The sequence below is a fragment of the Lepidochelys olivacea genome (assembly GCF_965140295.1).
Source record: "Lepidochelys olivacea isolate rLepOli2 genome assembly, chromosome: 4".
Taxonomy (NCBI): Eukaryota; Metazoa; Chordata; order Testudines; family Cheloniidae; genus Lepidochelys; species Lepidochelys olivacea.
In genome coordinates, this window is record NC_140414.1 from 62,485,676 (window position 1) to 62,499,829 (window position 14,154).

Genomic DNA, 14,154 nt, shown 5'->3' on the forward strand with positions numbered 1-14,154 from the left:
GAAATGTGCAGCTAGGGAACCTTCCTGAACAAACTTTGACACCCACCCACCTCTACTACAAACTTTATATTTCTAACGTTTTTCTAAACTCAGCGCGCAGGTAGGAGAAAACCTGAAGGCCCATCTCAGCACCATTTACCCGATGTACTGCGTACAGACACGAACCGGTTCGATGTAGATAGGATGTGCACCTGGGCGAAGATGAGGCGGCAGTTATGTTCTGATATTAGTATGTGAGGGGCTGGGAGTTCAGAGAGGGGGAAAGCCTGGCTCGCAGTAAAATCAGCATGCAGGGGACAAATAACAGGCCGCGCGGCAACTTGCCGCTGATTCTGCAACGGGCAATAGTGGCAAGGGGACAGCGGGGCTACAGGCTCAGCGCTGGGGGAGGTAGGGTAATTCATGCCCTCCCGGGAGCCACACAACCCCAGCACGCTGGAGAGCCGCACCCCGGGCAGGCGTGCTGCAACCCTCCTTCCTGGCACGTCTCTCGCCTCGTCACAAGTTGCTAATCATGCACCAGGGTCCCTGGAATTTGGGAGCGCACCGAGGTCAGCTCCGCGCGGGGAGGGCGCCCAGCGCCAGCGGCTAGAGACCGGGGCAGCTCAGGCTGAGCCGGGGCGGGGGGTTGGAACTTGGCAGGGTGGAGCCGGGAGCGGGGCGGGGCTGGGATGCCGAGGCTGCCTGTGGTGGAGGCTGCCGGGAGCTGGGCAGCGGCGTCTCCTCAGTCGTCCCAGCTGCTCTCAGGGCGGGAGGCTTCCGCGGCCGCTGCTGAAGCTCTCGGAGTAGCTGCTACTGCTCTGCTCCCTCCTCGCCCTTTGTTTCAAGAGCCCCCAGGCCCGGGGTGCGGCTGGCCTCGGGGACCGCCCTCCCACCCCCCATGCCATGGTTTGAAAGTGCCAGCTGCCTGGTCACCTGGGGGAATCGCTGTGCAGCTGGGAAGCACCGCGGGCCCTGCGCCCTGCTGTCGGCTCTTGAGGCTGCTGCTGCTGCCTGGTGAAGAGGGATTTGCAAGGAGCTGAGCCCTGGTGCAGCTGCAGCAGCCATGGGGCTGCAGCCCTTGGAGTTCAGCGATTGCTACCTGGATAGCCCCTGGTTCAGGGAGAGGATCAGAGCCCATGAGGCCGAACTGGAGAAAACGAACAAGTTCATCAAGGATCTGCTCAAGGATGGAAAGAACCTCATCGCTGCAACCAAAAGTGAGGGGGGGGGGAGGAGGAGGTGTTGGGGGGGGGCAGTGTGTGCAGTGTGGCCACGTAGCCCCTTTTTGTTGCAATAATAAGACCGGTGGGGTGCTTTGCAGGGGCGGGTCCCTGTATGTGGGGCAGTAATCGGCGCTGCATCAAGGAGAGGTTTGCTGAGAGCCTCCTTGCGCAGAACAGGGAGGTTTCCTGCCCTGCAGGCTTTGGGTTGCCCTGCTGTCATCCTGGGTGCGAGCTGCTGCTGTCCTGTGCCGCTAGCAGCTGCTGCTGCAAAGTGGCTTGCCTGAGCTGGGAGGGCAGATGGCGGTGTACCTTGCAGAAAGCCAGGGTTTCCTGCCGCCTGAGGCGCGCAGAGAGAGAGAGTGGTATTTGCAAGAGGTGCCAAGTTGCGTTCAGCTGGGGGAGAGGGGAGCCTGCCGCCTCATGCAGTTTTTAATTTTTTTACGCTTCGTGTAAGGAAAGGCTTTTCTCTGAGTTTAATTTAGTTCATTTCCCTCCTCACCTTTCGCTCTAGTTAGAACCCCCTTATTCCAGCGCGAGGAAACCGCTGTCTTTCTGCCCTTGTCATCGTGGGAAAGTGATAACAGGCCTGCTACTGACAGCAACTCCCTTTTCACAGAACTTTTTGTAACCTCAGTTACATCTCTGTGATTTCCTGGCACAGGCCTTCCTTATTCTATGTCTTTAAAGCCCATAGCATGCTTTGGATACTGTATGTCCACAGAACCATGACACTGACTTTGTGCCACACGCTGCATTTGCTTGTGTATTTTCCATCCTGAAAGGACAATAGGGTGTGTGGTCATAGTAACTCTCTAAATTCCACTGAATGCATCCGATGAAGTGAGCTGTAGCTCACGAAAGCTTATGCTCAAATAAATTTGTTAGTCTCTAAGGTGCCACAAGTACTCCTTTTCTTTTTTTTGTCTAAATCAAATGGATGAAACATCATGGTTGGGGTTTTAAATGCACAAAGATGGCTACATCATGGTGTGGGGGTACCATACCACTGAGTGGCATGACTACATATTTACATTCTTGTCTGTAGTGTTGCATTCAGATAACTTCTTAAATTTTAAGTTCAAACAGGCTAGTGTAGTTTATAAAAGCTTATTTGAAACCAATGATGATTTAAACAATCAAATGTGTTTATTTCACTTTGATTTTCACATATGCTGGCACTATGTTCCCTAAACCAGTGGTTTTCAAACTGCAGGTCGTGACCCAGTACTGGGTCGCACCGAAGGGGCTGTTAAAAATCCCATCGGTGGTGCTGCTCAGCTAAGGCAGGCTAGTCCCTGCCTGTTCTGACACCACGCTGGTGTGGCAGGTCTGGCACCTAGGCAGAAAGACCACTGGGATCTGCGTGCTGCCCCTGCCCTGAGCACCGGCTCTGTACTTCCACTGGCCAGGAACCAGCCAATGGGAGCTGGGGGAGGGGCAATGTCTGTGGGTGAGAGCTGCTTGTGTACCTCTGCCTAGGAGCTGGACCTGCTGCTGGCTGCTTCCGGGGCACAGCATGGTTTGCAGTGCCAGGACAGTCAGGAAGCCTTTCTTAGCACCCCCTCTGTGCTGCCAACCGGGAGCTGCCCTAACCCCTGCCCCAAATCCCCAGCTCTGACCCCCCCACCCAAACCTGGAGCCCTTTGCTCCACCTCAAACCCCTCATCCTGGCCCCACCCCAGAGTCTACACCCAGAGCCCTGAGCCCCCCCCAACCCAGAGCCCTGTCCTGCACCCCAAACCCCTCTTCCCCAGCCCCATCCTAGAGCCCTCACTCCCTCCCGCACCCTTGCCCCAGCCCTGAGTCCCTCACCCCCAGCCTTACCCCGCAGCCCTCACCCCCAACACTCTGCCCCAGCCCTGAGCCCCCTCCCACACCCCAAACCCCTCATCCCCAGCTCTGTTGGGTCGTGGGCATCAACAGTTTTCTTCAACTGGGTCTCCAGAAAAAAAGTTTGAAAACCACTGCCCTGAACTATACTGCTCCCTTGAGAGCATGTAAAATTTGAAAATGCAGACAGCAGGGCCCAGCAGCTGTAAATTGGAAGGAATTCATAAGATTATTCATGGGACAGAATAAGTGGCTGCAGCTGGGGAGGCTTCTGTGGCTGAAGATTTTTCAGATATCTCATTCTACCCAAGTAGAAACAGGGCAGAACATGTATGTCTCTGCTTCGTGTTTTCTTAAATGGGTAAAGGGGAGAGCATGCATTATGCCCTTTTCCCTTGTTTATAACACGTCTTTATTTGTTGGGCAACACATTTTCTGCATTTTGATAAGATATGTTCTTTGGAGACTGCATGCATGTCCAAATCATATAGATTTGAAATCCAAAATTCTTTAAAACTGAAGTGTGAAGTAAAAATATTTCTGTGTTCCTAAACTTGTGAAAAATCGTTCTTTTTCCCCTTTGCGTGGATACCTCAAACAGCTGGATGGAATTGTCTAAATCTTTTCCAAAACTTCCATTTCTGGTCTTAATCTACCCACATGAAACTTCATATAAAAAAGTTATATAACTTTTAAGGCGTGCGAAAGGTACTGACAGGAAAGGTACTGAATGAAAGTATGCAGTGTAGTTGTAGCTGTGCTGGTCCCAGGATATTAGAGAGAAAGGTAAGTGAGGTCATATCTTTTATTGAACCAATAGAATTGAGGATATTGCTCACCTTGTCTCTTGAATGAATGTGTTATCTTGATGATAACCACAGTGTTACTTTAATATCCTTAGTTTTAGTGGGTAAATACTTTTGCAGCACAAATTGTGCCTACTGTATGAAATGACATTTCATCCTATTAACTCTTCTGAGTAGAGATATTGTATAGAAGGGGGTGGTGGGTGCCGTTGATTTTATATATCTAGTCAAGAAAATTAGTTGCATTGTGACTTTGCCGATTGTGGATTTTTGCCCCTATGAGAGCTGTTTCAGCTTTTGTCACCCGTAAATACTGGAGGCAAAAGGCTATGCCATAGGCATTTCCTGAAGGCTGACACTTAGTATTGGGTAGTAGTTGATTTTCAGCTTAAGAAGAATAAATTAAAATCATTAATATCAGGATTTTTTTTATATTGAAGTACTCAACTATTTGGATTTTGTTTTTGAATGGGAAATTGTTTTATGGTAAATACAACTTAAGGTATATTAAATGTTATTCTGTAAACTGGGTTATTCAAGATCATTTTTCTCATGCCATCACCTGCAGCATCATATCTGTACCCTCATCATTTATGATAAATACAGAACTTTCCTTTATTTTATTTTTTTAAAAAAAGAAAGGAAAAAAACAAGAGCAACAGCTGACAAAAACTTCATGATGCTCCTCTCCATCTTCTGCTGAATGTGAGAGAAATCCATTTAATTGAATAAGTCCCACTTCCTGTTTAACTGCGAGCACTGTAAATGACTATGACATTTGCATTGGGCCACATCCTGAGAGGTAGTAAGCATATGCCACTTCTCTTGATGACAGTAGGAGTTGTCACTGCCTTTCAGGATCAAGGCGGTAGTATTGTTGTGGTCCCCCTCTTATCTTCTTTATTCTCCTTTCCTTTTCAGTTATACTGGGCAGTGTTTTCTCCCCAGTTCAAACTTGTTTATAAGTAGAAGTTGCAGAGTTAATGTTATTGGTACACAAAAAGAAAAGGAGTACTTGTGGCACCTTAGAGACTAACCAATTTATTTGAGCATAAGCTTTCGTAAGCTACAGCTCACTTCATCGGATGCATTCAGTGGATCCGATGAAGTGAGCTGTAGCTCACGAAAGCTTATGCTCAAATAAATTGGTTAGTCTCTAAGGTGCCACAAGTACTCCTTTTCTTTTTGCAGATACAGACTAACACGGCCGCTACTCTGAAACCTGTCATTGGTACGCAAGTACATTACCAATAAATAAACCATCTCTGCTGCAGCCTTAACTGAAGTTTCTAGTTTTCCACATAAGCTAGACTTCGTGTTGCTTTAAAACTCCAAGTTCTAATTCTTTCATGAATCTGAAAGGTAACCAGTTCTGACTTGAAGTTCTCTTGTGTTTCCTGTCTAAAACTTTGCATCATTGAGGTGTCCTTTCTTGAAACCAAAGACTGGAAAGAGAAAGAAAGAAAGAATAAACAAACAGTGGTTTTAGCTATTCACTGACCTGTTTTCATTACACTTCCCTTTTTCCATATTTAAGTTGACTTTCTTGGGGGGTTGCTATTAAATGTATGAAACAGTACACACACTTACCATAGAAATATCAATTATTTCTCAAGAAACTCCAACCATTTAGGATGTAAAGTTTGTTTTTTGAAAGGATCGTTTCTGAATAGAGGTAGCCACTGGGGTTTTGAGAGATACTGAATGAAAATGCACTTAGTAAATAAATGAATCCTTAATTTGAGATAAAATGTGCATTTGAAAAGTTTGTTTAAAGCTGTTAAACACTGTACGTGATTATAACCTACATAGCCCCAACATAACATGCATTCAGATTAACATTTGAGGAACAAAGTCATGTGACTCTTGATCAACACCAGTTTTTTAAGCTTTCCATGTGAGTGTCAGCTAAACTTGTGTCTCAGTGGCTTGGGCTAGTAGCATTTTGTAACGGATACTAGCCCTCAAAGACTCTGGAATTGTGGCCACTTTAAATAGTTATGATGGAATTAATTTGTAAAATACGTAAGGAAATGGAGAAAGCATTCAATCTGAAAAGTATGTAATTTCTGTAGTTTAAATGAGTGCTCAGTAAATATTTCAAAGAAAGCATCTGATATTGGTTCTCAGCAGGTTTGCTTTTATTTAAAAAAAAAAAAAAAGAAAAGCTGTTCTTTGTTACAAGTAATATTGTAGATTATTTAAACTGATTTATAAATATCTCACTTGCTCTTCAGTAGGATGATTATGCTATTTGTTTACTTTATGAATTTCTCTAAGCTTGCAAAATGGAAAATAACTAGTTCACTTTGTACTTGCATCCCTGTGCCCTAGCACAGTGCTATAGTGTTTGTTGGAAACGCTGCCAGAGAATGTTTACTAGCTTTTTTTTAAAAAAAATGGAATTTAAAAATATAGTGGAAACGTTTCTGTTGATCTTAAGTTTTGTAATTTTGGGCCATATCTGATCTGACTTTCTTTTAAGAAAGGTTTACACAGAGAGCATAGTCCTCTGCTTCTTTTTAGCCTGTAGCAGCCACACTTCTTAGTGCTCCTTGTAATTAACATACGAATAGCATGACTTCCCTGCTAATGGAAAAAGTTGCTATTGTATAAGAAAGTGGTCTGAGAGTCTTTCCATTCAGCCCCACCCAAAAGAAGGCATTCATCTTTATGTAAATGGAATGGTATTGCTCTATAATAGAAATGTCAAACTAATTCTGTGGGGAGGACCAAATTACAATTTTTAAATGTGGTCTGAACTGGGATTATAAAATTAGTGCCATAGCCTACCTTCTCTCCTCTGCACATCTTTCACTAATGCCAAGGAGAGGTTTGCCTGAAGATCAAGGATAGCATATTGTCTTTAGTCATCATTGTTGTCTTCTTTCTTGTCACTTCTGTATTTGGGGTGGGCAACTTTTATAGCCTTTTTCCAAAACTAATGATTTTATGCCTGGCTGTCATGCAAATTGGTCTCTCTAAGGTCCGCTGATATCCAGTCCATGTACAAAGTCTTTGGCTTCTCCCTGTACACACTAATTTCTATGCTACCATTTTTTTTTGCACTAAATGCATCCGATGAAGTGAGCTGTAGCTCTCGAAAGCTTATGCTCAAATAAATTGGTTAGTCTCTTAAGGTGCCACTAGTACTCCTTTTCTTTTTGCGAATACAGACTAACACGGCTGCTACTCTGAAACCTGTCTATCCTACCAGTATAACTCTCAGGTCTCTATTGGACATGTCCATACTAAGGACTGTTGCCTAGCCTCCCACAACTTCTCTTCAATTGGGGCAACCCGCATTAGGTCCCTCACAATCTCACTTCATTTCCTATCATGGAGCAATAGTCTTTAACTAGTAGCTCAGCTGTCTTATGAAGTTGTTATTGCATTTGGGATCCATTGGTGGTGTGGGGAATGATGTAGGACATTTCTAGGACCATAGCTAATTCTGTCTTTTGATCATTTTGTGCATGCACTAGACCAATTTTTACTTGCAATTCAGAATTTTTACCTGCAATATTTGAGATGCTGGTTGTTAGTGTCATCATTAGGCTTCAGAGTCAATTGAAATGAGTGGTGTAGTTCACGCTTTTCAGAGCTGTTGGGTAGATCACATTTGGTAGGCCTCATTCAGTCTTTTTTTTTTTTTTTTTTTTTTAAATAAATGAAAGCTTATGTTCTGCAGAACTTGAGTCTATCATAGAAGCTGCAAAATAGGCTGGATCTGTTGTGGAGACTGTAGTTTGAATCCCTGGTTTGAAACTAAATTGAGGGTCAAATGAGAGAATTGCTGCTGAGCCTCAGGCAGGAACATTCCACCTTCCAAAATTAAAAGATGCTGACTTCCTACTTTTGGATGACAGTTGATGCTCAAATGGGCATATAACACACCGTAGAGACTTTACTGGTTTTAGAAAGTGAGAAAAAATAGAGAGCGTGCTTCATCTGGGGATGGTCTACACCGGGGTGGCCAACCTGAGCCTGAGGAGGAGCCAGAATTTACCAATGTACATTGCCAAAGAGCCACAGTAATACTTTGGCAGCCCCCCATCACCTTCCCCACCCCCCGCTCCCAGTGCCTCCCACCCACCGATCAGCATCTCCTCCTCCCTCCCCTCACTTTCTGACTTGGAGCGCAAGAGGCTCTGGGGGTGTGGGGGAGGAGCAAAGGCATAGCAGGTTCAGGGGGGGTGGGGCAGGAAGGGGTGGAGTGGGGGCAGGGCCTGTGGCAGAACCAGGGGTTGAGCAGTGAGCACCCCCCCAGCACATTGGAAAGTTGAAGCGTGTAGCTCCAGCCCCTAGTCGGTGCCTATATAAGCAGCTGTATATTAACTTCTGAAGAGCCTTATGTGGCTCCGGAGCCACAGGTTGGCCACCCCGGTCTACACTTAGAAGTGGTACTGGTGTGTCTGTTGGTTAGAGGGGTGACTTTTTGCCACCCTAACTGCTCTGGAAAAGCCCTAGTTTGGACACAGTCATACTTGTACAAAGGTGCCTTATACTTATACTTTTAGTTCCTGAACCAGATCACTTGAGGGTGTGGGAGTCTAGAAACTCCGAGTCTCTTTTGAGTGACTGACCATTGCCCCGAGCTGGTTTAGAATGAATCCTCTGGGGTTTTAATCTATTCATTCTGGGCAACTGTTCTCCACTGCCTTGTAACTTGTGTAGTCATACCAATGCAAAGTGGGGCTAAAGCAATAAATTCTAAGCTCTTTAGGGAAGAGACTGTCCTGTTGTTCTGTGTTTGAACAGTGGGGTTCCATGATGCTCTGAGGCACTATGGTACTAAAAATAATAAAATACTTCGCAGCATTGTGATTTGGTAGTGTTTTATATCCCCTTTGCACAGACATGAATGAGTACACATGAATCAGGCCCAGTGAATTTACTGCTGGTGTAATCTGTCAGACTGGTGGCCCAGAACTTGACATCCTAGAATTCACCTGAAATGTATAGCACAGGCAAGAATAGTGCAGCTTCCTTGCCAGTGTGCTTCTGCCTTCTCCTGAAGGAAAGGTAGAATAGTTGCGTCTTTGCTTATTTTGTCCTTGGCCTTTCTACTTGAGACTGTCAGCAGTGGTCTGGTGGTGGTTTTTGTGATATGTACTAATAATTAGAATAAGAATACCAACTTGCTTCTCACAAGCTACCTGTGGTAACATGTATGGTTGTTGGATCATATTAAAGAAGTTCTGTATTAAAATCACAAATGAGTTTGATTCCCCATAGTTTGAATTCCAGGGTATTACTAATTAAGAGGTCTCTTGGTTTTTGGTACTGTTTCTCTCCCTCCATGTGTGAAACTTGCAAGCTGCTAATTGTGTTAGTACATTCTAAGACAGAGTCTGTTCTCAAAGCAATTCACAAAGAGAGAGACTCAAAGCAATACTCTAACAACAGAAACAGCACTCAGAGACTCCCCGCCCTTTTGTTGTATTAACAATTGTGATTAAAATAGAGATAGAGGATGTATGTGGATGGATGCTTGGTGTGGATAATAACTGAATGGTCAGGGAGGTGCCAGCCTAAGAATCCAGTGTCCATCAGCTGAAGAAGGCGTCAAGTGGAAACAATCAGAGGACCCCCCCCCCCCAGAGGGCAGACTGGAATCCACCCAACAGCCTCAAGAATGGGAGAACCAAAGAACAAGATAACATCTAGCAGCATGGAGCAGTCAGGAATGTGCTATCTGCTGATTGATTCAGCAACAGCATGATGAAGCAATTCCCATAGACTGGCATAGGAAGAAATTCCTATAAAAATAGACTCTAAAAAGTGAGAACTTTGGGGTCCGATTCTGCAAACCAACTTCCAGGAGCATCAGATGAGCATCTGTCAAGGCCCTGCTCCCTCCTCATGTCCAGGCCACCTGGCCAGTGGCTTGGCATGAGCAACTCTAAGGGTGGTAACTATGGTAACAACCTTGCAGAACCTGTGTGTGTGTGTGTGTGTGTATGAATGAATGTATGTGTGAATAAATATGAGATTGAATGGAACGTTATAGCTATAACTAACTGCTTACTATGATTCTTTCTGTATTCACAATAAATGTGGTATTTTGCCTTTTTCCCTTTAATAAGATCCTGCTGGTTTTTAATTTATTGGTATAACATGGTCACTGGTGACCTAGAACCTGGAGCTCTGTATCCTCCTCCCATGCCCCTAGGCATTCCAGTTTCCACCTCTTTGGGTCCTAGAAACAAGCCCATTCTTAATTCCCCATACATTATTAGTGTCATTGAACTCAGTAGGAATTTTCTGGTACATACAGTTAAGCATGTGTGTTAGTGTTTGCAGGATTTGAGCCAGCACTTGTAATTTCCCCTCTTAATCCTTGGCTGCAAACTTTTTTGTTGTTGTTGAGAGGGTGGTGTAAGTGTTTGCAGAGAGCAACTACAAATCCTATTCTGTGAATTTGTTAGGAAATTCTGTTGAATTTTATTTAAAAAACAAACAAGTCCCTTTGTTTCTGGTGCTACTTATTGGTAGAAAATATAGAATTAAAATTATTTCTGCTCATTTTCTTGTTTCCCTAAAAGAAATAAAAGAAACAAGGCATTTGAAATGGTAATGTACATTAACATTACATACTTTGAGCCTATGTTTGGTCTTCTGTGCTTGGTGTGAAATGTTAACTTTTTAAAATGAATCAACATATAAAATGTTCCAAAAATATGAAGTGAAGATGCAACATAATTTAAATGAATATTACCAAGCTTAATGCTCTTGGAAGGTAGTTCATAGCTTTATAGAGTAGTTTGTCTGACTGGCAGTTGTTATATTGGGGATTTTCTTTTGGTTTTATCTTGGGATTGTGGTGCTAAAGTCTTCCTCTTACATGACTTCTCTAAATTTCCAAATAAGATTGAGAGAGTTTTATGACAATAGACTAGTAGTGGTAAAAAAAACACAATGAATGTATACTACAGTAAAAGCTCTGTTATCTGACACTCAATTAATGGGTATTTGTGATCTCCCAATAGAAATCTTCAATCTAATAACCGGGACAAGTATATTGCCCAGCACGTAATGCAATTGCACGTTCTGCACTCTACTTTTATGCAAAAGAGGCAGAAGACAAGTAAGCAAGCTGATATCAGGGATTTATTCAGAAAAGCAGCTTCCAGAGTGTCATAGGGTCCTTACAGATTCAGCCCAATCTCCTGCACTTTATACATCCACAGTGATGATTGATGTTGTTGATGATGGCCCTGAGGCATTGCAAGATCCTGAAGTGTCTTCTGAATCATCAAAGAGAGATTAAATTATGTTCAGTATAGTTTTAGTGTGAAGTGTATTTTTAGTGATCTGGGTGTACACCATGCACTGCCCATAGTTATATGTAGCGTCATAAGAGAACCTCATAAGAGAGAACTTTACCTGATTAAACCTAAGTGCTTCAAGAAACCAACTGCACTGCAGTGCAGTACTACTACTGGATTGGTGAGTACCGGTGTACTATTCTATACTTTATTCATTTTATTGTATTCTGATTCTTTGAAAATTGGTATTCCATTGGTAAAGTATAATTCAGAATATTCGATTAACCGGCAAACCCCCCCCCCCACATTTCCCCAATGTGTCTGATAACAGAGCTTTTACTATAGTATTTTTCAGGTATTTGGAATATTTTGAGGGGGTGGCCTAGTCGCTTCAACTCTGATTGGAAGTAGAACTGTCCAGTGAGTGTAAGAATGCACATTCAGGAGTGTGTTGCAGTCCCTGTGCTGCATGGGAATTGGAAAGAGGAAGTAGAGCTGAAGTCCTTTAAGGGAGAGCTGAGATAAGGCATGTGCTTACTACAAGTTCTTGCTTCAGAAAAATGTGTGCTTTAGCGTTTCCGAAAAGCAAACTATGAGTTGGATGGGTGTGAGTTCTCTTTTCATGCCTACTTGTGCAGATGGGGTCATGCTATCATTATGTTTTTGAGAATGGCTCTTGTCTTATTCCAGCTAGTCAGTTAACTTTTTGTTTTCCTTTCTATATTTCCTTGTCCCAAGATGGAATATTTTCCCCTGTTGTTCTAACCTTGAGCTATATGCCTGCAATGGCTTTATGCTGAATTGGGGAGTTCTTGCCAGTTGTTTATGGTGAGTTACTCCCTTGTGGGAGAGAAGTAGCAGGAAAAGCTACCTGCAAAAGGGGGGTGGGGGCATAAAGGACTTAAAATAAAACATTTTCTGAATATTTCCATCTCACACCCTTAACTAAGTGTACCCGCCTAAAGCTGGTCTTCAACCTGGGATTCTGTCTGTCTTCCTGGGAAGATTAGCTCAGATGGAGATGAGAGGCTCATTAGAAGGTTCACGTTTTTATTTTCCTATTAGGTTTGATTTGTTTTCCTTGGTACGCCCAAGTCCTGGATTTAAAAACAAAAAGTTGTAACTGGACTCTAATTCTACACCTTTGTATATGCTGAAAGTTTGATTGGATTATTGGTATTGTCCATCATGGAGGATTATCCCAGTTTAAACAAGCAAGGTAAACTGGGTATCTTGCAAAGCGTAAATGTCTGAATAGGGCTCTCCTACCTCAGCAATGAGTTTATCAGAAGTAATAAGATTTTTTGTAGCAGAAATTGGAATGATGTCCTGAACAAAAGTATGCCAGGAGACAGCATGCTGCTAGCAAGTATTCTCTAATTTTAAAAACCAGTTTGTTCCCTGTATTATTTTTTTTTAATTGCATGCTGTGACATTCCCCTATCTGGACCTGTGATCTGCTAGGTGACTCCAATCCTTGACCCTGGGAGCCAGCCTTACCCTGCACTGCTGTGAGAACCCCCACTCCTGAGCTGTTCACGCACAGCCTCTGGCATGTAAGCTGCTCCTTGGATTGTGCAACCAAATCACAGTAACCAATATTTCTGGTCCCAGACACAACCCTAGGAACCTCCGTCTTGCAATGTCCAGTTATGCCTGCTGGATGCTGCAAGCTTATATAAGTTCGTCAGTTTAACAAAGAAATTGATATGTACCAGGCTCGTTATCCCAAGGGGAGCGTCTGGCACACTTCAAACCAAACACACTGCTTCAGGTAGAATAAACAAACAGATTTATTAACTATAAAGATAGATTTTTAAGTGATTATAAGTCAAAGCATAATAAGTCATATTTGGTCAAATGAAATAAAAGCAAGATGCATTCTAAGGTGACCTTAACGCTTTCGATGCCCTTACAAACTTAGATGCTTCTCACCACAGGCTGGCTGATTGCTCTTCAGCCAGCCTCTCCCCTTTGATCAGCACATCAGTCGCTTGGTGTGGTGTCTGTAGATGTAGATGGAGGAGAGAGGAAGAGCATGGCAAACGTTTCTCCCTTTTATCGTGTTCTTTCTTCCCTGTTGGCTCCCCCTCCCCGGTCCCCTTCAGAGTCAGGTGAGCATTACCTCATCGCAGTCCCAAACTGATCAAAGGAAGGGGGTTGGGGTGACTCACTGGAGAGTCCAACAGATCCTTTTGTTGCTGCCAAGGCCAGCGTCCTTTGTTCCTGTGAGGCTGGACTGGGTTTGTCCCATACATGCCCTGGTGAGGTCTGAACTGCCTCTCTGCTCTTGGGAGAGTTTTTGCCTGGGCTTATTTTAAATCATGAGGATACATTTTTAGCCTCATAACTATATACATGAAATTATAACCTATAACATTACTATAACAAGATTACAATGAAACAGTGAATTGTTAGGAAAAGCCTAATTTTAAAAAAGATTAACTTGTAAATAATTGAAGGAACGTGCTGCAATGTAACAATGGAACAGATAAACTTTTTAAGGCCTAGTTTGTAGAGGTGGGGCCACCCGTAACTGTCAGGTGGCTGAGTTAGCAATTGATTAATCCACATAAAATGCAAAGTGAACATTTTGTAGTTTCAAAGCATGTTTGTCTTTAAAGATGTATTTGGTGTAATTTCAAAATAAAACAATACAATTTGATTTTTTGTGCTTTTTATTTTAAAAAGTGAATTTGTAAGCTTTCTGTGCTTGTTTACTGCAGAAATTGACAGGTATAGTTATAATGGAATGATTATTCCACTATAGCTATGCTAGTACAACTCCCCCATGTGGATACTCTTCTTCCAGAATAATTACTCCACTTCCAAACTTTCCTGCTGTTCAGTAGTATTACAATACAATTAACATCCTATGCAGCCCTGGGCAAATCACTTAGGCTCTTTGTGCCTCAGTTCTTCATCTGTAAAATAGGGACAAATAGTACTGTACTTCCCTGCCTCTTAAAGGTGTTGTAAGGATAAATACATTAAAAATTTGGAAGCACTTTGAGATCCACTGATAAGGATATGAGGTAGATG

General features: G+C 43.3%; 1 protein-coding gene across 2 annotated transcripts in view; it reads left to right on the top strand.

The window, feature by feature from the left end:
- The first annotated feature begins 715 nt into the window (after window positions 1-715).
- ARHGAP10 (Rho GTPase activating protein 10) overlaps window positions 716-14,154 on the top strand; it is a 242,359-nt gene continuing 228,920 nt past the window's right edge. For both annotated transcript variants that reach the window (XM_084625524.1, XM_084625525.1), the window contains exon 1: window positions 716-1,199. In XM_084625524.1, coding sequence (XP_084481650.1) covers window positions 1,046-1,199 — 154 coding nt within the window. In that variant the 5' untranslated portion in view covers window positions 716-1,045. The remainder of the gene's footprint in view (window positions 1,200-14,154) is intronic.